General features: G+C 36.4%; 1 protein-coding gene across 1 annotated transcript in view; it reads left to right on the plus strand.

Annotated features, from left to right (window-relative positions):
• LOC150106798 (G protein-coupled receptor kinase 2-like) overlaps positions 1-26,615 on the plus strand; it is a 308,070-nt gene that overhangs the window by 261,247 nt on the left and 20,208 nt on the right. The window contains exon 15 of the mRNA XM_090392711.1: positions 25,286-25,423. Within this exon, the coding sequence (XP_090248837.1) occupies positions 25,286-25,423 (138 nt within the window). The remainder of the gene's footprint in view (positions 1-25,285; positions 25,424-26,615) is intronic.

Consider the following 26,615-nt stretch of genomic DNA (forward strand, 5'->3'; position numbering starts at 1 on the left):
AGTGCAGTTCCATCAATGTGATATACAGCTTGTAATCTTTGCATCCCAAAATGTATAACTTGACACTTTTCCACATCAAATCGACATTCAAATCGTCCTGCAAACTCTCTTGATTTTGCAGGATATTCTTATAAAACACAAGCTGATATCCCATTCAATCCCACCACTATATTTGCATTCAGATTCTGCAGTATTGTAAGTACCTTCATTTCATCATTGCCTGTTTTCCCATCACCTTGATTAACTATTACCCTACCGAACTTTGCATAATCAGCAAACAACTGAATATCTGCCTTCAAATTATGTCACATATCGTTTATATACAAATTAAACAGTAGTGGTCCAAGCACAGAGCTCTGTGGCACACCACTAGTCATGTGGATTCTGCTCCTTCATATACTACTTTTTGGCATCTGTCCACAAGCCACCCTTTTATCCATTTATCAGTTTCATATCCATCCCCATGCATACCAGAATTCTATGTGGTATCCTGTCAAACAGTTTTGCAAAATCCAGCAGTATCATCGTGTAGCCATTCTCTTTATCCAACTCATCTGTTACCCTACTATAAAAAGTTAATAGATTACTAAAATGTGACCTACCCTTCCTAAAAACATGCTACCCCTCATAGAGTATCACATTCTTATTCATCCATTCCTGAATGCTCTTTTTGACCAACTTATCAAGTAATTTTACCATTACTCCTTTAAATACTAGTTGGTCTATAATTTATTACCACAAACTTAGATCCTCCTTTATGCAAAGGAATTATTTTGCCCTCTTTCTACTCTTTTGGGACGTTGCCATAGTCGAGACTTCAATTAAACAGCCTAGTCAAAGGCATTACCAGTTCCCCCTGCATATTCTTATAAAACACAAGCTGATATCCCGTTCAATCCCACTGTAATAGTTTGCTGTTTATAAGCCTGTGTTATTATTAACTTTTATATATATTCCTTTCTTATTCTCACTATTCCATCTTACTATTGCGTACTTAGTTTATCTACCTTTCGTACTACAAGTTTTATGCCTATGGATACCAGAAAATTTATTTGATAAGACTGTGCCACCAGTATCTTTTAATTGGCATAAAACTCAGTAATACGGCAGGTTGATTTTTCTCTCTCTTTCTCTAACACAGATTCCTCCAGTAAAACTTCACACAAACAATCGTGGTTCTTAAGTACTTAAACTGCGCTTTTAATGCCTTAGTTGTTTCCCTCTTACAAGTGCAATATTTTTTTAGGAACAGTGCATTGTAAAATAAACAATCAGGTGGCACTCTATTGACATATAATTAAAACACATTTATTTACATTAAAAACAAAGTACATTAAATAAGCGATAGGTTACTCTCTCTACCTATCCTTATACTTTTGGTATAAAGAAAAAAACTTTCCTTTTTCAATATTAAGTGATTATACAATGTAATTACTCTGTTACGTCTCTGCTTAAAAAAATTAAATTGCCGAGACTAATTTACTCATAAAGAGATTAGCTAGCTGTGGCAAGTTATCTTACAATTTATATTCCAGTTAACAACAAATCAGAGGACTCTCTTATAGATATTTCTTATTACTCTTTCTTATCAGTCCAGCTATGACATGTCCCCTAGATTACAAAAAGAATGTACATAAAAAGATGAACACACTTATGAATGCGCTTTGGTATTTCTAAGCTACATTGAGTTTGACAAAGGCCCACTCCTTCATGAAAAAATTTTAATCCATGAATGTGGGTAAAAATATTTTCTTTAATCTGTTTCTGTATCATGTCTCATGCATTCTCTGGGTCAGACAATACTCAGATTTGTGTTTTAAATTTGAGCAGGACCGCCATCAGCCTGACATGTGGGCTCTTCTTGGCGTGACTGACGTTGTGATTCTTGTCTATCATTATCCCTCTGGCATTTTACCTCCCTTATGATACCCTGCTCCTTCTAATTCTCCTGTTGCCTGGGCGGTGATTTCTATTACTTTTCTTTAATATGTTTACTTCTATCACATTCTTTGCATTTTTATTTGTGGCCTCTAATTCCTCTTTCTCATTTGCTGCCACCTTGACACTGAAGATGTGTAAGGTCTCTCCCCCTTTTACCTGTTCAGAATCTCTAACAGTTGGGGAAACAGGCAAAGAATTTTCCCTGTCTTTCTTATCAAAATTTCTATTTTTCCTAGCCCCTCCCCCTTTTCCTAAGTGGGAATGGCCATTCCGCTTGTTGCTCTCATCAACATTTTCACCTCCATGTCGCCTTTGAATTACCTCTCTGCCTGGCAACCTGGTTAAATCCCAATATGGAAATCTCCCTTTTCGAAAAATCATAGGAGAACTTATGTTTCTCTAAAAAGTCTGTTCCAAGAACTACCTTTGCCGTGGTTTGAGAGGATTCCGGGAGAATTAACAATTCTGGTAAAACATTTAACTTAAAATCCGGCAGCCACATGTTCACCTTCACTTTCTCCGAGGCATAAATGGTGTGGTTTGTTATTTGCTTCAACATGACAGGTGTTCTTAGCTTAGTGATACCGTCGTGTACTCGGGATCGCAACTTCCTGAACAGAGATCCGGTTATCACTGACTTTTGGGAACCAGTGTCTAGCAAAACTTTGTACTTTAGCCCTCTTATTTTCCCCCTTATTACTGTCATGGAATTTTCATGCTGATTCCTAAAGTTTCTTGGCCACTTCTTAGTCCTCTGTGTGGGATGATGGTGAGTCATTACCTCATTAGATTCCCAATACATCCTTATATCTGAATCTCTTCTACCACTATAGCAATATCTGGCAATGTGCCTAAACTTATTACATCTATAGCACTGAAGTACTTTCCTCGTGTTTTCCTTTTCAGTACACTCTTGTTACAAGGAGCAGCTGGGCTCTTGTTCAGAGCCAAGCTGCTCCTTGGAGGTTTTCTTGAACTCCCCTAATTGGTTTAGAATGGAGTCAGGTTTCTCCATCAAGAGCTGCTGTAGTCTTTCTACCTCTTTTTTGATAGAGTGTATTTCTTCCATGTTAACAGACTCTGCAACGCTCAATCTGTTGTGGTCTCTGTTATTTACTTCTGTGGCCTTATTTTCCTCTTTTTTCCCTTCAGTTTGTCTTTAGTTTTTTCTTTAGAATTTCCTGGATTTTTCTCTTTCTTAACCTCTCTCTTTGATCTGACACTTCAATAATGTTGTGTATCTGGCTGGCACTGGATTCGGGACGAAGATCGCCTAGCCTTCCTTCTTTTTCTTTTATGGCCTGATAACATTCTTCTAAGGTGTTTATTTTCCTTTTGTACGCTGTCTCTTTATATTCTCTTACTCCTAACCTGAATTGGTTGAAGACAGCCCAATCAAAATGACTTTTTTTTTTTCACTGGACACACTCAAGCTATTAGCTAAGGTGAGCAACCTATTGTAATAATCAGTGATAAATTCCTTTTTTTCTTGTCTACATTTTTGCAGCCTCCACAGATTCGGAAAAACGCTTTTAACCTTGGAAAATTGAGATATCAGGGTATCCTTGAATTTATTGTATTCCACTGTGTCTTTCAGTACGGGAGAGGGCCAAGAATTTTACAAAAAATTCTTGGCCCTTCCAATTAGTTTATTCCTTAAGATTATTAGAAGCTGGAAGTCCGACGTTCCTTAGCTCCTCTACAAACTTGAAGAAAGACAGCTCATCATCATGATCCTCTCCAGAGAATTGAGGAATGATGAGGTGAGGATTTACTGTTCTAAAGAATTCTACATTCCCCATTGTGTTAGTACTAGTGGCTTCCGAGTTACCGCTGTTGTTCACATTCATGGTTCTTAAAAAATTTTCTTACACTATATATATATATATATATATATACACTTTCTATTTATTTGCCTGTTTTTTATTTACAAAACTGTTCCAATCCACTATTTTTTATTTTACTTACTGTGGATTTTATCCTGTCGACTGCACCATTGTAATAGTTTGCTATTTATAAGCCACCGTTATTATTAACTTTTATATATATTCCTTTCTTATTCTCAGTATTCCATCTTACTATTGCTTACTAGTTTATCTACCTTTCGCACTATGAGTTTTATGCTTATGGATACTAGAAAATTTATTTGATAAGACTGTGCCACCAGTATCTTTTAATTGGCATGAAACTCAGTAATACGGCCGGTTGATTTCTCTCTCTCTTTCTCTAACACAGATTCCTTCAGTAAAACTTTACACAAACAGTCGTGGTTCTTAAGTACTTAAACTGCACTTTTAATGCTTTAGTTGTTTCCTGCTCACAAGTGCGATATTTTTTTAGGAACAGTGCATTGAAAAATAAATAATCAGGCGGCAGTCTATTGACATATAATTAAAACACATTTATTTGCATTAAAAACGAAGTACATTAAATAAGCGATAGGGAGGTTACTCTCTCTCTCTCTCTCTTCCTATCCTTATATACTTCTGATATAAAGAAACAAACTTTCCCTTTTCAATATTAAATGACTATACAATGTAATTATTCTGTTACTTCTCTGCTTAAAAAAATCAAATTCCCGAGACTAATTTACTCATAAAGAGATTAGCTAGCCATGGCAAGTTATCTTACCATTTATATTCCAGTTAACAACAAATCAGAGGACTCTCTTATAGATATTTCTTATTACTAATTCTTGTCAGACCATCTATGCTTATCTTCTAGATTACAAAAGAATGTACATAAAAAGATGGGATACACTTAGAGGCTCTTTGTCACGACACCTTCCAAAAGTCCTGCATCAAAATCTCTGTGGTTTTTCTTTCACCTCAGGCCTTAGGTTTCCATCCAGAGAGTCTTGTTTCAGGAGGCGTTATGTCGGAATATCAGCGGGTTTTGCATTGCAATCTTCCTGGTACTCAAAAGCTCAGGCAAGAAGTTTCAGCATTAAGGCTTGAAGATCATTCTGTGGATTTTGGCTTCGGTTGACTTTCCGCAGCATTTGCATCAGCTGTTCTCCCAATTTTTTCCTCTGGCATGGGTTCTCTGTAAACTCTGTTCCTCTGGGTCCGACTGCTTCTGGTTCTCCGCCGACTGCCTCTGGCTCTCTTCGGTAACAGCGCTTCGCCTCTCCTCTTAGTAACTGTGGCTTGCCTCCTTTCTTGATAACTGCACCTTGCCTCTCCTTTCTTCGGTAACTAGACCTCGGCTCTTCTCTGTCAGCAACTGGACCTCGCCTCCTCTCTCTCAGCAACTGGACCTGGACTCTCCTCATGATGTTCGACTCATTCTCAGGACCTTGCAACAAGGGTTGTAAACCCGAAGAAATCAGCAGTTCTCCTTGATCTTTTTGTTAAGGTCGACCCATTCTTTCTTCTCCTCCATGCACTCTATTTTTTTTTGTTTTGTCGGGCAGCGGAATCTTCTCTGAAACTAGCGGATCTCTTTGATACTAACTTTGAAAGTGTTCATGCGTAGAGCTCGCAAACAATTTTCTCACACACTTAATCGTAAACAACTTTCTTGTACTCTTATACGTAGCTATTATACAAAGTTCCGATGGCAATGCATTGCCTTTCTTTTTGACATTCTAGAAACTTTAAATAAAACAGTAAATACAATCAATTCCCATAGGGTTATTTACAGTAATATTTAGCATAAAACATATAGACAAACAAGGTTATTTTTGTAACATTCTCATGAGACTTGACCTCTGTAAAAAAAAAAATCAATGTAAAGCGCTTTGGTATTTCTAAGCTACATTGAGTTTTATACCACCACTATATTTGCATTCAGATTCTGCAGTATTGTAAGCACCTTCACTTCATCATTGCCTATTTTCACATCAGTTCTTGTCACCTCTGTCATCTTCTCTTGGATGATACAGCTTTTCAAAGTGGCCACTCAGAAGTTCAACAATTTCATCTCCCTGTCGCCTTTCTACCATCAGCACTCATGAAAGTTATCCTGTCATAGTCATTCTTCCTCCTGCTTTGGGATTTCCTTTTGTCTGCTCATCCAATTTCTTCTCATAATCTGAATTTGCATTTTTTACCATGCTGGTCACCTTTCTTCTTATATACCCTCCAGAATATTTTATTTATTTATTATTTTTTTTTTGCTGCTCATGCTTAATGTTACTACTCATCCATCTAACTTCTACCCGATTTACCTCCTGACCTTTGGTATATAGTGTGATATTGCTTCCTCCAGATATCCTTTGCCTATCCCACTTCCTTCCCTTGCAGATCCTTATGCCATGGTACTGCTTCAAGCTACCTCCTAAGTGTATCGTAATCACCTGCCTTATGCAGTATGGTGCAAAACACAGTACTGAATAACTACAACAATACGTGTTATGGAGTAAATGGGTTTATTAACAAAGAAATATATGTTTACACATGATAATATATATACATCATGACACATTAACAACAGTAGATTACATGCTCAAAATGGATACCTTGTCTTTCAAGACAGGTTTTGTAGTGCATGCAAAGATTCTCTATCATCATGAAGAATAAGGGTTGGGACATCTGCTGGACATGTTTGCCTCGATCTCGCACTAGATTGACTCTAGTCGGTCAGATAGATAACAAAAGAACTGTCGTGTGTGACTGACTGACTCCAAATCTTGTTGGCTGCAGTTCATCTGCTATCATCATCAGTACCCTACACCTGTGCTGTCTACTATATCTTCCCAGAAAATACTAAATCCATTGCATTCTATCCTTGTAACTATGTTATCTGCTGTTAGCCAAGTCTCTAATATAGTTTTTGGTGAGGTTTCACTAACCAATGCCAAAAACTGTTCCCTCTTATTTCTGACACCTCTGAACAACTGTTAACCTCATACAAATCACATATCCACCCAGCTAATAAATACTGCTCTCACATTTGGGCTGGGGCCTTAGAGCTTCCTAAAAATTCTTGACTCATACAGCAAAAGGTAGTCGGATTAATGAATAACCCATCTCTTACAAACTCGCTCTACCCACTTTCCCATAGGCATTTCGGTTGTGCAATATGTATGTTTTTTAAATATTTCCATGCCATGTTTATATGAAATAGCATCAGTAATTCCTCCACACTGTACTACATCTGTTGGAACACATGCAACTGCCACCCAACATCCCTTCACACTGCAACTCGAAACTCACAAAACAAGTTTCTTTTCCTCTTCCTTCATCCCTGCTACAGCTGTATTCTGGAACAAGTCCCTTCCACCCCTATGCATTTTCTAAGGAATACAGTATACAGGCCTTCAAAATCAAACATAAACAAATTTCTCATTTCCCTATCCAATACCCATACACAGAATTAACATACTATATGGACCTGGTCATAGGATCAGAAGAGCCATCCATAACCAAGTTGACAACATTCCCCCCAATTGGTGAAAGTGACAGTGTGGTTTTGACTTGGGAAATTGTAAAACACGAGGAATGTTCTTTCAAGAAGGGGTATTTGTGAAACTACAAGGCAGGTGATTATAGTATGCTTAGGAAGAAGCTTAAACCTGTACCATGGCATAAAAAACAGTAGGGTAAGAATGTTAGTAGTGCATGGGATATAGTTATGGACCATTTAGAGGCAGAAGTATTGAATTCTATACCTAATGTAAGGAGGGTTAATCAGGTAGGGGTTATGTGGATGAGTAGTATCATTAAGCATGAGCTGCGGAAGAAGAAAATGCTGTGGAAGGTATATAAAGAAAAAGGTGACTATCAAACTCATGAACAGTATAAGGCCCAGGCAAGCAAGGTGACTAGCATGGTAAGGAAGGCAAAATCATATGAGAAGAATTTAGCCAAGCAGGCGAAAGGAAATCCCAGAGTTCTTTTGTTATGCAGACAGTAAGAGGAAGAATGACTATGGAAGATTAACCTTAATGAGTGATGATGATTGCCACAAGGAGATGGAAGCAGATAAAATAGTTGAGTTACTGAGTTACCACTTCATCATCAAATTCCTGCCATGTACCCTCAATGGGTGTACAGGATACGATAGTACTACATGAAAAATTTACATCATTACTAACTTCCTATCTACAATTTTCCTCCAAATCAGTCTGTTACTTGTCAATACTCCAACATTATCAGATCTTATATTTCTATTGTCTAAGGCACTTTGTACCGTATCAATCCACCTATATCTTGGTCTTCCTCTGAGTCGTTTTCCTGCCAACCTGGCAGAGAACACTTGTTTTGCTAATCTTTCCTCGCCCATTCTGTTTAAGTGACCATACCACCTGAGATTAGCTCTGCTAACACATTCCTGGATGCTGACGATGTCAAGTTCTTTCCTAACATCCTCATTTTTAATATGATATTGCCAATGATGCCATCTGTTCATGCCTCTAATCTTTCTCAGGACCCTCATATCTGCGGTCTCTATTCTTTGGTCAAGTGTTTTACTTCTGACCCAGCTCTCAGATCCATAAGTTCAAACTGGTTTGAACACTGTCTTGTATACAGCTAATTTAGTGTTCTGACTAATTTCTCTCTTATTCCATATGAATTTATTCAATTGACTTCCTACCATACCGGCTTTGTTGATTCTGTTGTCTATTTCCATATTTAATTTACCATCTTCACTAAAAATCGTGCCTAAGTAGCTGAAATGTTTTACTTGTTCCACAGGTTCTCCATTCACAATGCAGTTGACATTTTTAATGATTCTGCCTATTTTCATTGTGTTTGTCTTTTTATTGCTGACCTTCATACCATATCTATTACAACAGTTATTCAATTTAGTCTGGGAATCTTGCAGACTTGTAGCAGATTTATTTAGAAGTCTAACATCGTCTGCATAAAGCAAAGAGCTGACATTAACATCTCCAATTCTGATATCAGGTTTAATATCACTTTCCTTCATAATATGATCCATATAGGTAATGAATAACAGAGGGGATGTCTCACACCAGATTTAACATTAAACCATCTTCCTGTACCTCCTTCAATCCTAACTGCTGATTTACAACTCATATAAAGACTAAATATTGCTTGATATAATGCCCCATTGACACCATATAATTGCAGATTATTGAATAGCTTCTCTCTTGGCACCTTGTCATATTCCTTTTCCAGATCGACAAAACTTAAATACAGATCTTTGTCATATTCCCATGATTTCTCGACTATTTGTCGTAAAGCGAAGATCTGATCCTGACTGCCTCTATTTGATATGAATCCAGCCTGTTCTTCACCAAATTTTTCCTCCACAACTCTTCTCAACCGTTTTTCAAGTATACTTACATAGATCTTGCTGGGAACACTCAGTAGGGAAATACTTCTGTAATTCTCACGTTCAGTTTTATTTCCCTTTTTTATATATGGGTACTATGAGAGCTCTACTCCAATCATCAGTAATTCGTCCGTCTATCCAGGCTTTCTGAACTATGTAGTGCAGCCACTGTAAGACTTTTATACCACAATTGGTCTGAGTTGTGACCTAATTTTTATGTTGTAAAGCTTCCAACACTCGGTGATTATGCAGGGTCGGTGGAAGTTGATTGAGTTCTTGTCACATTTTACGGCTATCGTTTCCGATATTCTAAGCATTGTTTCGTCTTGTCTGTCTATTATGATGGCCTCGTCAATTTGCAGGGTATGTTTTTGTTCAAGGGCATGGACTGCTATTTCTCTTTTCCCCGTACTTTATATTCTGTTTTTCTTTTTTGATGTTGTTTTTTAGTGTTTAAATGTTCTGGAATAGGGATGTTACAGTCGGGAAGTGTTCTTGTAGTTTAGCCCATAAAGACCTGATGGTAGAACCTATGTAGGTGATATCACAGTCTTTTTGGCAGGGAAATTTATAGACTACGTTGTGGTGTTCTGTTATTTCTTTGTGTTTGTGAGATTTAGTGGATTTTAGAAGATTTGCCAATTTTTGGTGAATACCAGTTTGTAGTCAGTATGTTTGAAGATGTTACTGACTACAAACTGGTATTCACCACAAACCAAAAATTGGCAAATATTCTAAAACCCCCTAAATCTCTCACACACACACACAAAGAAATATTAGAACACCACAATGTAGTCTACAAATTTCCCTGCCAAAAAGACTGTGATATTGATATCACCTACACAGGTTCTACCATCAGGCTTTATGGGCAAGACTAAAGAATGCTTCCGTGACTGTAACATCCCTATTCCAGAATATTTAAACACTAAAAAATGCAACATCAAAAAGAAAAATAGAATACAAAATACAGGGAAAACAGAAATAGCAGTCCATGCCCTTGAACAAAAACCCTGCAAATTGATAAGGCCATCATAATAGACAGACAAGACAAAACAATGCTTAGAATATCGGAAACAATAGCCGTAAAATGTGACGAGAAATCAATCGACATCCACTAACCCTACATAATCTCAGAGTGTTGGAAGCTTCACAACATAAAAATTAGGTCACAAGTCTGACCAATAGGCGATAACACAAACACTTCAAAGGCAGAAACCAAGCTGACATGACCTAGCATCCACTTCCTCCATGAGTTTAGACGACGACTCACATGGTCGAAATGGCTTGCACTCCGTCAACCCTGTCCCCCCCTTTTCACATAAACCCTTCCCCTTCCTCTAAAAAAACAGTTGCTATTCTCAGCCTCCTTTTCCATCTTTTTCCCACCCTACAAAAAAAAGCCTCTGCCCACCCTTAAAAATAATATATGTATATATTATACAAAATAAACCCTGGGTTTTTTCAAATTCTCTCCCCTTTCAACACCATAACAACAGAAGTATGCACACCGCAGAAAGAAGACAGGTAACACCATCCAAGAAAAGGTATGTGTGAATTTTCTTCTATTATGCTACATATATTTGTCTCGAAAATACATCTGCGATGCCCTAAGAATTCTTGAGCAAAAAGCCAATGACATTAAAACAGAGGCACTCCTAAACAAAAGCATGCAAAATAGCCATAAAAATAATAGTTTTTAAGAGGAGTAACATGAGAGTTTTCCCAGAAATAATACCTATATTTTCTATTATAATGTTTTAGCACTTCACACCTTCAGGCCATCTTAAGCAATTTTAGTGGTTCAAATGGAAAATATCCTTCATTAGATTGATAGGATAGCAGACTAACTGTTATCCACAGTTATTTATTTATGCAGGATTCAGCATGTAGTTATAAGTGAACTGCATATGTATAAAAATTTTATAAAGTATATGAAATAAATGGCTTGTTGGTGTTCTCATTCTACAAAAAGACAACCAACAGGCTGTGTGTTTGAATCCTACCTAGGGCAAGATGTCTGTGAATGTCACTGCCCGGTGCAAGACCATCCTGCTTATTGGTGGCTAGAAAATGATTCACATTTGGGTTCTGAAATAGAATTTCCAAATTATATAAAAATTTAATCCACACTCACAGATTTGGTCCAACTGTAAAATTTCATCCTTTTGTTGCTTTTTATCTAAGAAATTCATTCATTTTTTCCTCCTAAAATTCAGATTCATTTTGTTGACCGATGCAAAGTTGATTTTTTTTTTTTTTTTTTTTTTTTTATTGTTTTCTGTCTTACATCCAAAAATTTGCACTGAATACATCACTGAAACAATTCTAAGGTATGGAAGCATTCTACTTTAAATTCTTATACTGTACTTTATCCAAGCAACCATGAGTCTCAAAGAAATGTGTTCAGGTTTCAAAACAAGGATAAAACATATTGCAACTATTTTTCAAAATCTCCATCTTCCCTTTGTTTATACTAAAGCTCGTAAGTAAATGGATCAAGTGAGTAAATCAAATATCCAAATAGCAGTTCTGCATTTTGCTTCATGTCAAAGCTTGTTGGCTGTAACATTTGCTTAGTATTCTTCTGCCTCATTTTATGCTCAGGTGGTTCTGTTTGTTGTAACCAACAGAAAGTCATTGGATTCTTACTTTTTCTTCAAATTCTTACATTAATAATCTTGGTAAATGTCCTCTTATCATTCCAAACTGTAAGCATTTAATGTCCAATTAAATTCATTTCCAGAAATAGATCAGAAAAATCTTATCCAAAAATTTAAGTTGTGATGGCATTTCTTCAACTGTTTTGAAAGTTTGTGCTCCAGAGTTGACTCCAGTTTCTTGTTATCTTTTTGTTTGTACTCTTTTATTTTACTGGTATGTATCCTACATCTTAGAAATTAACCTAAGATACTATCCATCTGCTCTCACTTCATTTCTTTCTAAGGTAATGGAGAAATGTATATAAACAGTCGATTTCTGTTCTACTTGAAAAACTTCACATTTATGTGATTGCCAGTACAGAATCTCTATACTGGCAGCATAGACTTAACAGTGGCAGAATCTGCCACTATAAATGAACAGGAGGAATCTTGTTTATGCCATATCTTTGAATACATGATGTAAACAAAATCCCCCCCCCCCCACACACACACACACTACACACACACACCATAGAAAAATTTGAAGAAACTCAAGTGGTTGCACTTGATATCTCCAAAGCTGTTTTGACTTTGCCTTTGCCTTTGTGTCAAACCCTTGTGGGCCACTTGAGATTCACATCAAACATTTCCATGTCTATTGTCCAATAGAGGTCAATAGTAGATCTTTTGCTGATCACTAGCAGTGAAATCTGTACTTGGGCATTTATTAGCTGAGTGCCTTCAAGGTAGTACAGGAGTTGAGTAGTGATGGTTCTCTCCATTACTTTAGACAGCACTGAGGTGAGTGAGATAGGGAAATAATTTAATGGTAGTGATTTGTTACTCTTCTTGTAAATGGGTTGAACATTGCCCAATTTCCAGGCTATGGGTAGATACCAGTGGAGGAGTAAGAGAACATAACCAGGTGACATATGACAGGAGTTGGTTCTAGCATACAAATCTTGGACAATTATAGGAATGCCATTGGGGGTAGGGAGACTTTTTAATGTCTAATTTGGACAGTATTCTTCTGATCTCTTTCTGGTGAAAGAAAGAGAGCAGCATTTTGTATTGGATATTTGGAATGGTGTGTGTGTGGGGGGGGCATTTACCATGGTCAGTTATGCATGCACTGGAGGCAAAGAGTGAAACCAGGAGATTGGGTTTTTCTGAGGATGATGATGTAATAGAGTTATCTGGGTGTGACAGGATAGGGAGTAATGTTGGACAAAGTCACAACCAGTTGCTTTGGTGAGAGACCAAAAGGCTTGGCTTCTGTTTGGACAAGATGCAAGTTTCCTACTTTTTTGCTCTTTCACACTCTGTTTTGGAAGCATTGATAGTTTTCTTACAGCTGTTTTGAGCTTAAGTATTAAGCACTACAGGAAGATGGAGTTCTTAATATAAGCCAATTGTGGTATACTTGATTTTTTGCTTGTACAGTCTTGACAGAACCTTTTGGAGAACCAGGGCTTAGTTAGGGGATGCCAGTTCAGAGTAATGTGGAAGGAATGTATGTTTCCATGCCAATAAGGATATTATTTCTGTGATACATTCAGTGCACGTTTGGGTTGGAAGGTCAAAAACAATAGTCCAACCAGAATGAGGCATAGAATTCATGGAGGCCATCCCACTTGGCACTGTTATGATGCCAAACTACTCTTGTTTGGGAGTGGCTGTGTGAGCATTATTTTATAGAGGAGGAAACAAGCAGTAGATTATGCTTGGTGTACATGGAAGGGTCACTGGTTGCTGTTAAGCATGTGAACAATTTGTGTAAGGTGATGATAAATGTTTCAGCATCTCTGCCTACTCAATTTATACAACTGGAGGAGGAAAGCCAGTTGGTGTTGCAAACATTAAAATCTTCTAAGAGATGATTTTGCTGTTTAGCAAAGGCAGGACTGGAAAAGATTAATGTTTAAGGAGAGGAAGTTAAAAATCTTAGAGTGGTTAATACCATTGAGGGAGCGATAGAGACAGCAAATGAATTTGACTTGGGTGGAGCAGGGAGATTTTCAACCAAAGGCGGTCAAATTTGGGTGATTCTTGGTTGGGTGCTCTCTGGCATGGCATAGTATGTCAGAGCAGACATCAACCTTGGGTCAAAAGGAGTTAGTGCATAGTTATGAAAGCTGAGATGAGTAGTGCTTGTGGGGGGGGGATTGGGGTTTCTGTCAGAAAGAGTAGGGATTTAATAGATTGAAGGTGGTAGTGGACACTATTAAGGTTGGAGTTGAGGTTGTAGATGTTGAAGTGAATATGGAAGGCTCTGTGGGACACATATTTGACTGCAGGGGTTATACATGTTTCCTATGCAGTGCCTGCGTACTGTTTCCATGGTAGCTAATAGCATTGCTTGATTTTTACACCAGCTTTCCTTGTTGGTAGTCAATGATCCAGCTGTTGTCTCCATTTTTGGCATCTTTCTTTAAGTTGTTTTTGCAGTTGATGTCCTTGTTTTTTCTAAGTGAAGGTTAAATCAGGCTGAACTTGTATGTGTGATTAGGAGTAAGTGCCTTTGAATATTGTTAATTGCTGTTATTAGTTTTGATGTGCTAGTTGATGTGTCACAAGTCACTATCATGAGGTATGGGAAGCTCATTTTGTCCTTTTATTTCTGGATCTGAAACAGTGGCACTTGATATTTCTGGAATCAAAGTTACATTCTCCTATTAACTTACTGATGTCATCCTTTAACAATTCATCAGTTTCTGTTGGAAATCCTAATGATGGCATTGAATTCTTGTTTTTGGCCTTGATCAAGTCATGTACTAGTGATGCAATGAGGTTGTGGAGTTAATTAGTGTTGTTGGAGAGAGGGTACACTTACATTGTGGTGCTGATTATTGAGCAGTTCAAGCTTGGCTTCCAGTGTTTGGATTTTGGAGGAGAAAGTTCTGTCTATAGTGTTAAGGTGCTGTTCGAGGCTTTGACATTTTTCCCAAGTTCAGAAGTTGCTTTAAAGAAGAGAGGCACAGCTAACAAAAAAAAAAAAAAAAGGCTGGTTGAGGTCAGCGTAGTTTGTGTGCCAATTCCTTCTAATTTTGTGCAGTAAGTACATAGCTAGTGGAAACAGAAATCACACGGACTTTTTTTTTCTTGTCAGTAATATCTAATTTACAGCTGTGGCACTTTGCAATGTCGTTGGGCTTGTTGGTGATTGACACTCTACCATGTTGGCAAGACCAGAAGTGCTCTGCTGTCATTGTCCTTTATTGCTGCCATCTTTGCTTTGCATAGTAGAAATAGTAAGCACTTGCACATGTCTGATATTTAATTGAGCAAATAGACTGACTTGATGAACTCTAAGTACTTATACGTAGATATATTTGGCTCCTTAGTAGCAGCTGCTGTGATTTCCATTTATTGGATATTCTGGAGGAAGAGTAGGTGGATAAAATATGGGAAGACAGTTTAGAATAACTTATTCCAGCCTTGACAAGGGGAAAAAAGTACTCCAGCTTACCATTCTTTTCTAATAACACACAATTTAATACAAAGCTACAATGTGCAAAAATATAAAAATTCCATTTATTGGATATTCTGGAGGAAGAGTAGGTGGATAAAATATGGGAAGACAGTTTAGAATAACTTATTCCAGCCTTGACAAGGGGAAAAAAGTACTCCAGCTTACCATTCTTTTCTAATAACACACAATTTAATACAAAGCTACAATGTGCAAAAATATAAAAAAACTACCAAAAGCATCGTTTCATTTTATTGCCTTCTTCCACCTCTGAATTAAAATTTTTTCCTACTGGTGCCCAATTACCCTACAATATATCTGAAAGAAATACCTGAAAGAATTGTTATATCAAAAGGAACTCAGAGAAAACTCATAAATCATGCAGTTTAATCTCCCTCCTTATGTCAAAACTCTCTCTCTCTCTCTCTCTCTCTCTCTCTATATATATATATATATATATATATATATATATATATATATATATATATATATACACACACACACACACAGTCATCCCTCGACTTACGTCTGGATTCCGTTCCATCCGGCAGGATGTAAGTCAATAAATTAAATCAACAGAGTTATAGGGGTTAGGGACTTAACCGTAATAAGTATATTGTCATTTTAATTTTTAAACCATATTATAAAACTATGCTGTGCATTACTGCCACTATAAAACAGGAGAACAATCTTCATTACCTTCCCTATGTGCAGGACCAGACTGTGGCTCTTCTGGTGTAACATTTGTTTTTTTTTTTTTTGAAGAAAATGTCTGATGTGCTTTGCTTATTCCTCTTCTTCTTTTCATCATAAATGTGTTTATAGCAAGCAAACGCATCATGTACTTTCCTTTCTACTAATAAGTAGCGTTCAACATTGGGTTCCATGTCTTCAGCCATTTTGAGAACATCGCTAACTGCAGAGAACATTTCTGCAAGAACTTTGTTTTTCTTTTCCCTTTTCCTTTTCTCTTTCTTCCTCCTCTGCAACACGTTCCTCCAGTTCAACCAATGCTTCGTTTGTCAACTCTTCAGGGGAACTTTCTGAGTTGTACTATGTCGTCATCGTTCACTTCAAGATTCAGATTGTTTGCTAGGCCCACTCTTCCTTCACTCAATTTACAAAGGTTTTCATTTATTTTCAAAACTTCCAAAATCGTATGCGAACCTTTTGAATGTCTTTTTCCATATAAAAATATTGCTGTCGTTTGGGATGAAGTGATCTCTCAATGTATGAGAGATCACTTCATCCCAAACGACAGCAATATTTTTAATAGCATGATAAATATCGAATACTTTCCAGAATTGCATGAGAGTCTGGTCATTTTCTTCATTAGCAGAAATGGCTTGTGAAAAAGTTCTTCATAGATAATAAACCTTAAACACTGCTAGAACTTTCTGATCCATCGGTTGGATCAATGAAGTAGTGTTTGGAGGAAGAAACATGACCTTGAACTTGGCAAAGATCACCGATATAAGACTGATGACCTGGAGCATTATCTAGAATTAATAAAATTTTAGATTCTACATTTTCTTTCACACAATAGCTTTCCATTTCACTTGCATAATAACAGCTGATTAAAGCATCCGCAAACAATTTTTGAGTCATCCATGACTTCTTATTGCTCCGTAAATGAACTGGAAGAATATGCTTCCTAAAGTTTTTGAAGGCTCTTGGATTCACACTGTGCCATATCACAAATGGTTTCAGTTTATATCCAGCCACATTATCCCCTAACAGAATCGTAATACGGCCTTTAAGCTTTGAAACCAGGCATAGGTTTTTAGCTTTTTCTGGATGAATATCCGCTCGGACATTTTTTTCCAAAACAAGGAGGTCTCATCCATATTAAATATTTGCTGTGGCAAATAATTTTCCTAGGTGATAATTTTATTCAATTTCTCCACAAACTCCTTGGTAGCCCTTCTCATCGGAACTTGCAGATTCACCATATATTTTCACATTATGCAGTGCAAAACGTTGCTTGAATCTCATGAACCAAGCGGAAGAAGCGTTCAATTCATAGTCGTAATCTAGTCCCGCTTTCTCCTTCAACACGTTGAAGAGACTTATTGTGGTTATGGTCATAGTGCTAAGAGGTATGTGCTTTTGGTTCAGATCCTCTATGCATGATGGAAGTGGCTTTTCCAGTCATTGATAGGACCTTGTCGTTGATTCATCACTATCGTTGAACTTGCAACTTCGTTTCAAGATCAATTGCTCACCTCTTTTTCTGCGATTCTTCACTAAGTTTTTTAATTAGGTGTTTAGGGGCCATGTCGCACAAAATATTGCGAAATATTTAACGATAAACACGCAAATGACCTATTTCTCAAACACAAAATCAACAGAGAAACTGTTGAAGTCACGTACTGACTGCCGAGGAAGGTTGCCGCTGAATGTGCTGTTGCCACTGCATTGTATTGCGTGATGCATTGTTTTTAAATAAAAACCTTTTTACTTTGCACTCACTTGTGTCTTGTTCGAAAGTATAGTCGAAAATGTTATTTATTCCATTATGGGATCACGGACATATCTTCGAATGGACGTATGTCGAGGGATGACTGATATATATATATATATATATATATATATATATATATATATAGTCATACGAAGTTACGCGGTAGGTGGGACCGACAAAAAAAGCACGTAAGTCGAATTTGCGTAACTCTGGGTATAATTTTGCATGTAATTTATATATACAAACATACAAAATAGTAGTTAATTGGGACCAAAGATTTACAAAAACACCTATATTTTTTAAGAAATATAATCATAATTGTAGTTTTTCGTACATAAAAAAAGAAAGTTATTTCGATGTCGATGGTTTCATAAAATCTAATAGATTCGTCTGACAGCATAATGTCTTTTTCTTGTCATGCAAAATTTCTTCATAGAAAGCTAATGATTTTTTTATTCCTTGCCTTGTGGCTACAATTTGTTCCTCGTTAGAATCTATGTCCTTCAAAATCTGTAAACCTTTCTTTTATGATTGTTCTTACTGTGGATTCCTGTAGATCGAACTTCTTTGCTAGCTCACAAATTTTCATTCCACCTTCAAAATCCTTAATAATGTTGAGTTTTGTTTTCAAAGTCAATGTTTTTCTTTTCTTGCTAGCTGTAGAAGAATCGGACTTGCTTCTTTTGGATGACATTATTATTTTTTATGTGATAAAATTTTTATCAAGAACATAACATTAAACAATCGCAAAGTTTGTAGACTATAAAAATTGTGTATGAATGGAGACCGAGCGAACACGTCAGTGCTTGTTCACAGCATGTGCAACACTGGCAAATTTGGCCAGCACTGGTAAGATATGACTAATGGTGAGGCGTGAAGCGATACGGGATTACATACATATAAGAAACCATGTAACTCCGGATTCGCATAAGTCGGGGTATGACTATATATATATATATATATATATATATATATATATATATATATATATATATATATATATGTGGCGATCAGCTTTTACTCGGTTGTTATACATTTGAAAAAAATAGATTTAATGACTTCAAGACCGAGATAACATATAAAGATTTTAATGATAAATACTACTAGTTTTGGCATATAGCAGCCTTCTTCAGGTATTTATAAAGGAAAGGAATACTAATAAACATTGAATTATTTAAAACAAGCTGGAAATTACAGGTACAAATTGCCTCACATAATCGATACATAAAAACGTTGTATTTTTCAAGTTGTTCCAACTGGCGTGCCATTGTTTGTTGCAATTGTGCATGCAAGTTCACGTGAACGCCAATATTGAATAACTGCAGCATGGCTATCTGGGATGTTATAACTTAAATTATTATTTAAGTGGACCGGGTTCAGTAGGATTTCCCTTGATTCTACGATTTTCCTTTCAAACTCATCTTCACAGCGAAAAATATTTTCTGATCTATTCCAGCATACAGAGTGGCTTTGTTGGTCATCATCAAAAAAAAAAAAAATATATATATATATATATATATATTTTTTTTTTTTTTCTTCTCAGTACAGAAGATAGCTTTTCTCCCAGGAATTTGGAATTTTCCTTCTGCATAATGAACTTCAGAGCATGTACAATTGACACACATCTCATCTTCATTGATATGTTATGTCCAAATAGCCTTTTACAATCAAGTACCTTGGCTAATATAAATCTAATTGTTTGGTAGTGATTGGGCAGGTAATTCTATTTTCATAGTCGGTATTTATTGTTGTGTGTTCTGGATAGTTTGTCTTGTAGAAAGAAAAAAATCCAGTTTTTCTGCCTATAAAACTTTTGCTGTAAGCAAATTTTTGTCTTCTTCTTCTCTATGTTTGAATCCAATCTCTAGTGCAAGGTTCATTTATAGAGGTTTTTCAGTGGTAGTGACTGGATTCATCTTGGATTTGTCATTCTACATAGCATGCGCATTGCCAGAGAACACATGTCATTTATAGACCTATACTTTCTTCATAGCCTAAGTTTTGGCATAACAACCAACCAACTAGATTATGGAAGTGCAATTGAGACACAACACATTAATGGTTTAGTTGCTTTGGAGTCATTTAGACCCAGTACTATCATATCCTCTGTCAGGATATGATAGTACTACATGAAAAATTTACATCTTTACTAACTTCCTAGCTACAATTTTCCTCCAAATCAGTCTGTTACTTGTCAAGACTCCAACTTTATCAGATCTTATATTTCTATCGTCTAAGGCACTTTATACCGTATCAATCCACCTATATCTTGGTCTTCTTCTGGGTTGTTTTCCTGACAACCTGGCAGAGAACACTTGTTTTGCTAATCTTTCCTTGCCCATTCTGTTTAAGTGACCATACCACCTGAGATTAGCTCTGCTAGCACATTCCTGGATGCTGACAATGTCAAGTTCTTTCCTAATATCCTCGTTTTTAATATGATATTGCCATTGATGCCATCTATTCATGCTGTTAGATTGTGATAGAGTGGAAAATTATGTATTCCTATCTTATCACAGTCTAACATGCTTTTCCAAACAAAAGAATGAGATAAATACAATAAAGTGCCTCTAAGTGTAGAATAAGTATTATGTATATATAAATCAAGTGTGTTCTGTTATGAAAAGTTTAAATAAGTATGTATTTTGTGCCATTCACGAATGTGATTAAATTAATATTGAAGGTATAAAACAGTAACAGAGCATTATAAAAGTTCATGTATAAAAGAGTTATTGAATGTAAGCACATATTCAACAGTTGGGGGGGGGGGGGGGGGAGTCAAGTCCAAAAGTAACAGAGTTGTAACATGAGAGAGCGGCTCGCCCACGGCAGCGTACGTGCAATAAGCAGGGCAGAGAATGGATGCCGTGACGTAGTAGCACGTGTGAGTTGGCTGGACATCGAAAAGGGCGAGAATCGCCGAGAAGGAAAGAGAAAATATAAGGGTCATGTGACCCTGTAACAAGGCTTTTTTTCCCTGGATTTCCTGTGTGTTCGTCCCTCATGGTGGCGTGGGGTGTGAGTGCCATCGATGTCGGACGGCTCCCGATAGGCAGCTACGGTCTTGGCGGCCGTATTCGCCGCGAAAAGAAACAAGTCTGGCTGTCCACAGAAGGCCAGTTTCCTGTGAACCTATGAAGCACTAAAGAACTGAAAAGGGAAGATAAGTAGACTTTGCTTGTGTTATACTGAATAGGAATGAAAAATTTGTGTCACGTTAATATGTTACAGAAGAAGAACATTAATAATCTAGGATAGGATTGTATTGCTAGGACTTTAGAAGAATATTGATTTTACCTTACTGTCTGTCGTTGTGTTAATGTTTGCCTTTATATTGAATGAATTTAAGGATATGTTTAGAGTAAAGAATTGGCATAATATAAAGAGATTGTGAAAGATATGAATGTTATCTTGTGTAGTCTGACAGAGCTACGGAGTCTTAGATTGATTGTGATAATAGTACATGATTAATGCATTAGCGAAGGTTAATATAATTCATACTTTAGGAAGCTACTGTATATTATTTTTTTAGTATAATAGTAGTGTTTGAACTTTATATACCTTGTCTAGAACTCCCTTAAGATGGGATTTTAATTTATGTTATTATGTGTATCAGCTTTTGAGTATAATAAACCTTGCTTTTGATTCTAACAAAGACTTTCTATGATTTCTGGAATCCGATGCACCGCTTATAAAATATTAATGCGAACTTATGCGGGATATTAAAAGGGATATTTGAAAAGAGTAAATTTTGGTCACGTCTGCAGAGTTAATAGGTATCATTAAGTACTGTCCAGAGATTACCTCTTGGTTGTTAATGTTTAATAATCTAATAGCGCTAAGTGGCGCAGCGAAACAAATAAATTTCTTGGCGTTTTACGAGAGGTAGATCTTAGACACTCTGATACTCTGGTACTGCCTCTATCTCGAGGAAATTCCATTGTCCCTCAGAGGTACCACGTGCTACCCGATAGTGTATTACGGAGATAAAGCAACAAAAGTTTAAAATAAGTGCGAATAAGAAGAAGTGACACAACATAAATGAGGTCCATAAGTTAAAACTGGCTTGAACACTGTCTTGTATACAGCTAAATTAGTGTTCTGACTAATTTCTCTCTTATTCCATATAAATTTATTAGTTGACTTCCTACCATACCAGCTTTGTTGATTCTGTTGCCTATTTCCATATTTAATGTACCATCTTCACTAAAAATCTTGCCTAAGTAGCTGAAATGTTTTACTTGTTCCACAGGTTCTCTGTTCACAATGCAGTTGACATTTTCAGCGATTCTACCAATTTTCATTGTCTTTGTCTTTTTATTGCTAACCTTCATACCATATCTATTACAACAGTTATTCAATTTAGTTAGGGAATCTTGCAGACTTGTAGTGGATTTATTTAGAAGTATAACATCGTCTGCATAAAGCAAAGAGCTGACATTAACATCTCTAATTTTGATATCATGTTTAATACCACTTTCCTTCATAATGTGATCCATATAGATAATGAATAACAGATGGGATAATGTACATCCTTGTCTCACACTAAATTTAACATTAAACCATCTTCCTGTACTTCCTTCAATTCTAACTTACAACTCAAATCAAGACTTGTTGATATAATGCCACATTGACACCATATAACTGTAGCATATTGAATAGCTTCTCTCTTGGCACCTTGTCGTATGCTTTTTCCAGATCGACAAAACTCAAATACAGATCTTTGTTATATTCCCATGCTTTCTCAACTATTTGTCGTAAAGTGAAGATCTGATTCTGAAAGCCTCTATTTGGCCTGAATTTAGCTTTTTCTTCACCAAGCTTTTCTTCCACAATTTTCTCAACCGTTTCTGAAGTATGCTTGCATAAATCTTGCCAGGAACACTCAGTAGGGAAATACCTCTGTAATTCTCACATTCAGTTTTATTTTCCTTTTTTTTTTTTAATATATGGGTACTATGAGAGCTCTACTCCAATCATTGGGAATTCGTCCCTCTGTCCAGGCTTTCTGAACTATGCAATGCAGCCACTGTAAAACTTTTATACCCCCATACTTCAGCATTTCTGGTCGAATATCATCTACTCCTGCTGCCTTTCCACATTTTAAGCCTTTGATGGCTTTTTCTACTTCAAGTATGGATATGTATTCCTGACTGTATGCCTGCTGAGTGTTTTTTACTACTGTGCTATCACTGCTTGTTTTATTTAGCAATTTTTCGAAGTAAACTCCATACTTCAAGAATATTTTTTTCTCCCATTTTCATGCCATCTTTATCATCTCTAACTCCTTGTACAGCACTCTTTCCTCCATTTCTACACTATATACTTATAATATAAATCATTCTGACCTGGCTTTGCACTTATTTGGAATCTCTTCCTCTTCTCCATAGTAATCTTTATATTATAATTATAGGTAACACCTTTATAAGGTGTTACCTATAATTATAATATAAAGATTACTATCCCACTGATTATTTAAAAAATAAAATAAATAAATAAAAAATTTTACCCAAATCACACTTTGTCCAAGTCCCATATTGTAGAAAAATTCACACCAAAGTAATAGCAAACTTTAGTATTACTGATATTATTTTTATCCTGAACACCCTGCTCTTCATATTATTATTATTATTATTATTATTATTGTTCCGGGAAACTCCAAGGAGTCGACAGACTCATCGAGGGAGGCCCTAACATCATGTCAAGAACAACTATTCAACATTCACACAGTATCTATCATACCTTGCCTTGAACTCATTCATGGTCGTAGCACCCACAACAGACTCTGGAAGCTTATTCCACTCATTTACCACTCTCCAAGTAAAGAACCTAGCTCTAACACCCTTGTCAACCACGCTCTTGCCCAGCTTCCATTCATGGCCCCTAGTCCTCCCACCACCAGTCATATTTTCAAAAATATCTTCTGGATCAATCTTATAAAAACCCTTCAGTAATTTGAATGTCTCAATCATATCACCCTTCCTTCGCCTATCGTCCAATTTCTGCAACCCACAAATCTTCAACCTATTCCCATAAGGTTCATTCCACAGACCTGCTATCATCTTGGTCACTCGTCTCTGGACCCTCTCCACTTCCTCCCCATCACGAAGAAACCCTGGTGCCCATAACTGGGCACAGAAGTCCAGATGGGGTCTTATCAAGGCTCGATACAGAGGAACAACAACTTGTTCGTCTCTGCATGTTAAAGTATTTTTCAAAAGCCAAGTGATTTGGTGAGCTGTTTTAGTTACTTTTGCAATGTGCCCCCTAAACTTCAACTCCCTATCCACCAACACTCCCAAATCCCTGGCCTCATCAATCTCCTGGAGTATGGTTCCACCAATGCGATATACTGCTGCTATTCTTTTCACCCCAAAGTGCATAACCTTACACTTTGCCACATTAAATTGACATCCATTTTTCCTAGCCAAGTCCTCCAAACTATCCAAATCATCCTGTAAAATTTTGACATCCTGTGCACTCACAATTGCTCTACCCAACTTTGCATCATCAGCAAACAAGTGAACACTTCCTCTCAGATCCTTTCCAATATCATTGAACAAATTGAAAAGCAGTGGTCCAAGAACAGAGCCCTGTGGCACTCCACTAGTCACAAGACGTCTTTTAGACTCCACTCCTGAATAAACCACTCTTTGATATCTCTCCTTCAACCACCCTCCTATCCATCTCATCAACCCTATATCTATACCCATCTGCTCCAGTTTACTGATTAGGGTTCTATGTGGTATCCTATCAAAGGCCTTGGCAAGGTCCAGTAGTATCACTGTAAACCCATTACCCCTATCCAGTTCAGCCGTCACTGTGTTTTAAAACGTGAGCAAGTTACTGAGGCATGATCTACCCTTCAAAACCATGTTGTCCCCCATACAATATCCCATTTTCATCTATCCAATCCTGTATTCTTTTCTTGACTAATTTCTCTAAGACAATGATTCCTGATATGCTAATCGGTCGGTAATTTACAACAGCAGTCTTGGAACCACCTTTATGCAGTGGAACTATTTTCCCCTCTTTCCACCCGCTCGGGACTAACCCAGACCTGAGACTCAAATTAAACAAAATGGTCAAGGGTACTGACAATTCTTTAGCTGCTTCTCGTACAACACGAGCTGGTATACCATCCAATCCCACAGATGTATTGACATTGAGGTTATGCAGTAGACTACTCACCTCCACTTCATTAACCACAATTCCCGTATAATCTACTGGTTTATTCGTTTCTGCAATGTCACCACCTGGATGATATACTCTTGCAAAGTGCTCACTCAGTAACTCAATATAAACTAATAAAATCTCGTTGTCACTTCATTAGCAAATAGCAATGTTTTACTTGAAGTGAAATGCATTGCTTCCCATCATAACTTATTTTTAGAGAATTTTTTTCCATATTTAAGGATGTTTACTTACAAAATTTGTTTATACAGTAAATGTAATTAATAATTAACAGGACTAATTTTGAGAAAATTTGCTTGAAATTTTTCATTACTTTTTTTTAATATGTTCCAGATGATAGAAACAGGTAGCTTTAGGGAACTAAATGTATTTGGACCAAATAATACTCCTTCTCCTGACTTGTTACTTGATCAGCCTCCTGAACCAGAAAGTAAAGGATGTTTTCCTTTTTGCAAGGAAAAAAAGAAATAGGTAATTCTTTGCAGCTATCATATAAAATAAAACTCAGTTCTTAATTACATATTTGACACATCAGTTATTAATAACAAATTGTGGAATGAAGCTTAATCAAAAAATAGCAAATTTTATATTGGACATAGCATCAATTATCAATAACAGTTTCCTGAAAGAAGATGTTCGTTAAATAATAACTTAGTATTTCATTATATGAAAAGTGATAATTAACTTTGAAAATATTTTTATTTTGAAATGTAATGTTTTTTTTACTTGCCTATAATTAGTTTAGCAAAAGTGTAAAATTTTATTAGAATAATTCTTGGAATTGGAATAGTTCTTGGAGTGGTAACATTGCATCAGAAGGGGTCTAATTGACTATATGCTGTATCTTTTTCTTTTTTTCGCTGCCTCTGTTGAAGTGAGTGTCCATATTCATGTTGCAGGTTTATTAAGAGTGCTACATGAAAGATTCATAATGTTTATTGAGAGTGTTTCTATTTTACATTTTAACATTCGTATCAATGTCATCTTTAAGTCAACATATAACAATCAGTAAAACACCATTATATGCAGGGGTGAGCTAAGGGCAGTAAAATTTAATAAAATGAATACAGCACAAAAAGACAATTAAATAGTGGGGTTAATCATTCAATATTTTGTCTCTCACAGAAACATTTTTAAGAATACAGTATTAAAATTGTAATACTGTATAACACACACACCAAAAATGAGAGGAAGAAATTATATTAATTAAAGCCTAAAAGTCCTATGAGGAATAATGATGATATCATGGTGAGCTTCGATGTCACTTCTTATTTACAAATATCCTTCTTTCTGACACTTTAAACTTCAACTTTATCAATCTCTTTAAATTTGCCATCTTAACCATATTTAAGCAGATAGATACTTTCATGGGCTCTTGCCTCCTCTGGCCAGTTTCTATATGGAGCATTTTGTAAAACATGCTCTTGACTGTCATTCTTTAACCTTCTATTTGGCTAAGATATATTGATGTTGTGTTCTCTATTTGGCCAAATGGTTCAGACACGTTACTCTTTCCTCTTCCACCTCAACAGCCAGCACTCCAGAATCCATTTCACTGTAGAAAAAGAAAAATAACAATAGCCTGCTTTTTTTTAAGATACTCTAATCACATGTCTGCCAATCAGGAAAGTTCTGATAAATACCTAGAACAAAAATGATATTA

The sequence above is a fragment of the Typopeltis vanoorti genome, chromosome 5 (genome assembly GCF_054136105.1).
Source record: "Typopeltis vanoorti isolate ZY-2024b chromosome 5, IOZ_Tvanoo_1.0, whole genome shotgun sequence".
NCBI lineage: Eukaryota > Metazoa > Arthropoda > Arachnida > Uropygi > Thelyphonidae > Typopeltis > Typopeltis vanoorti.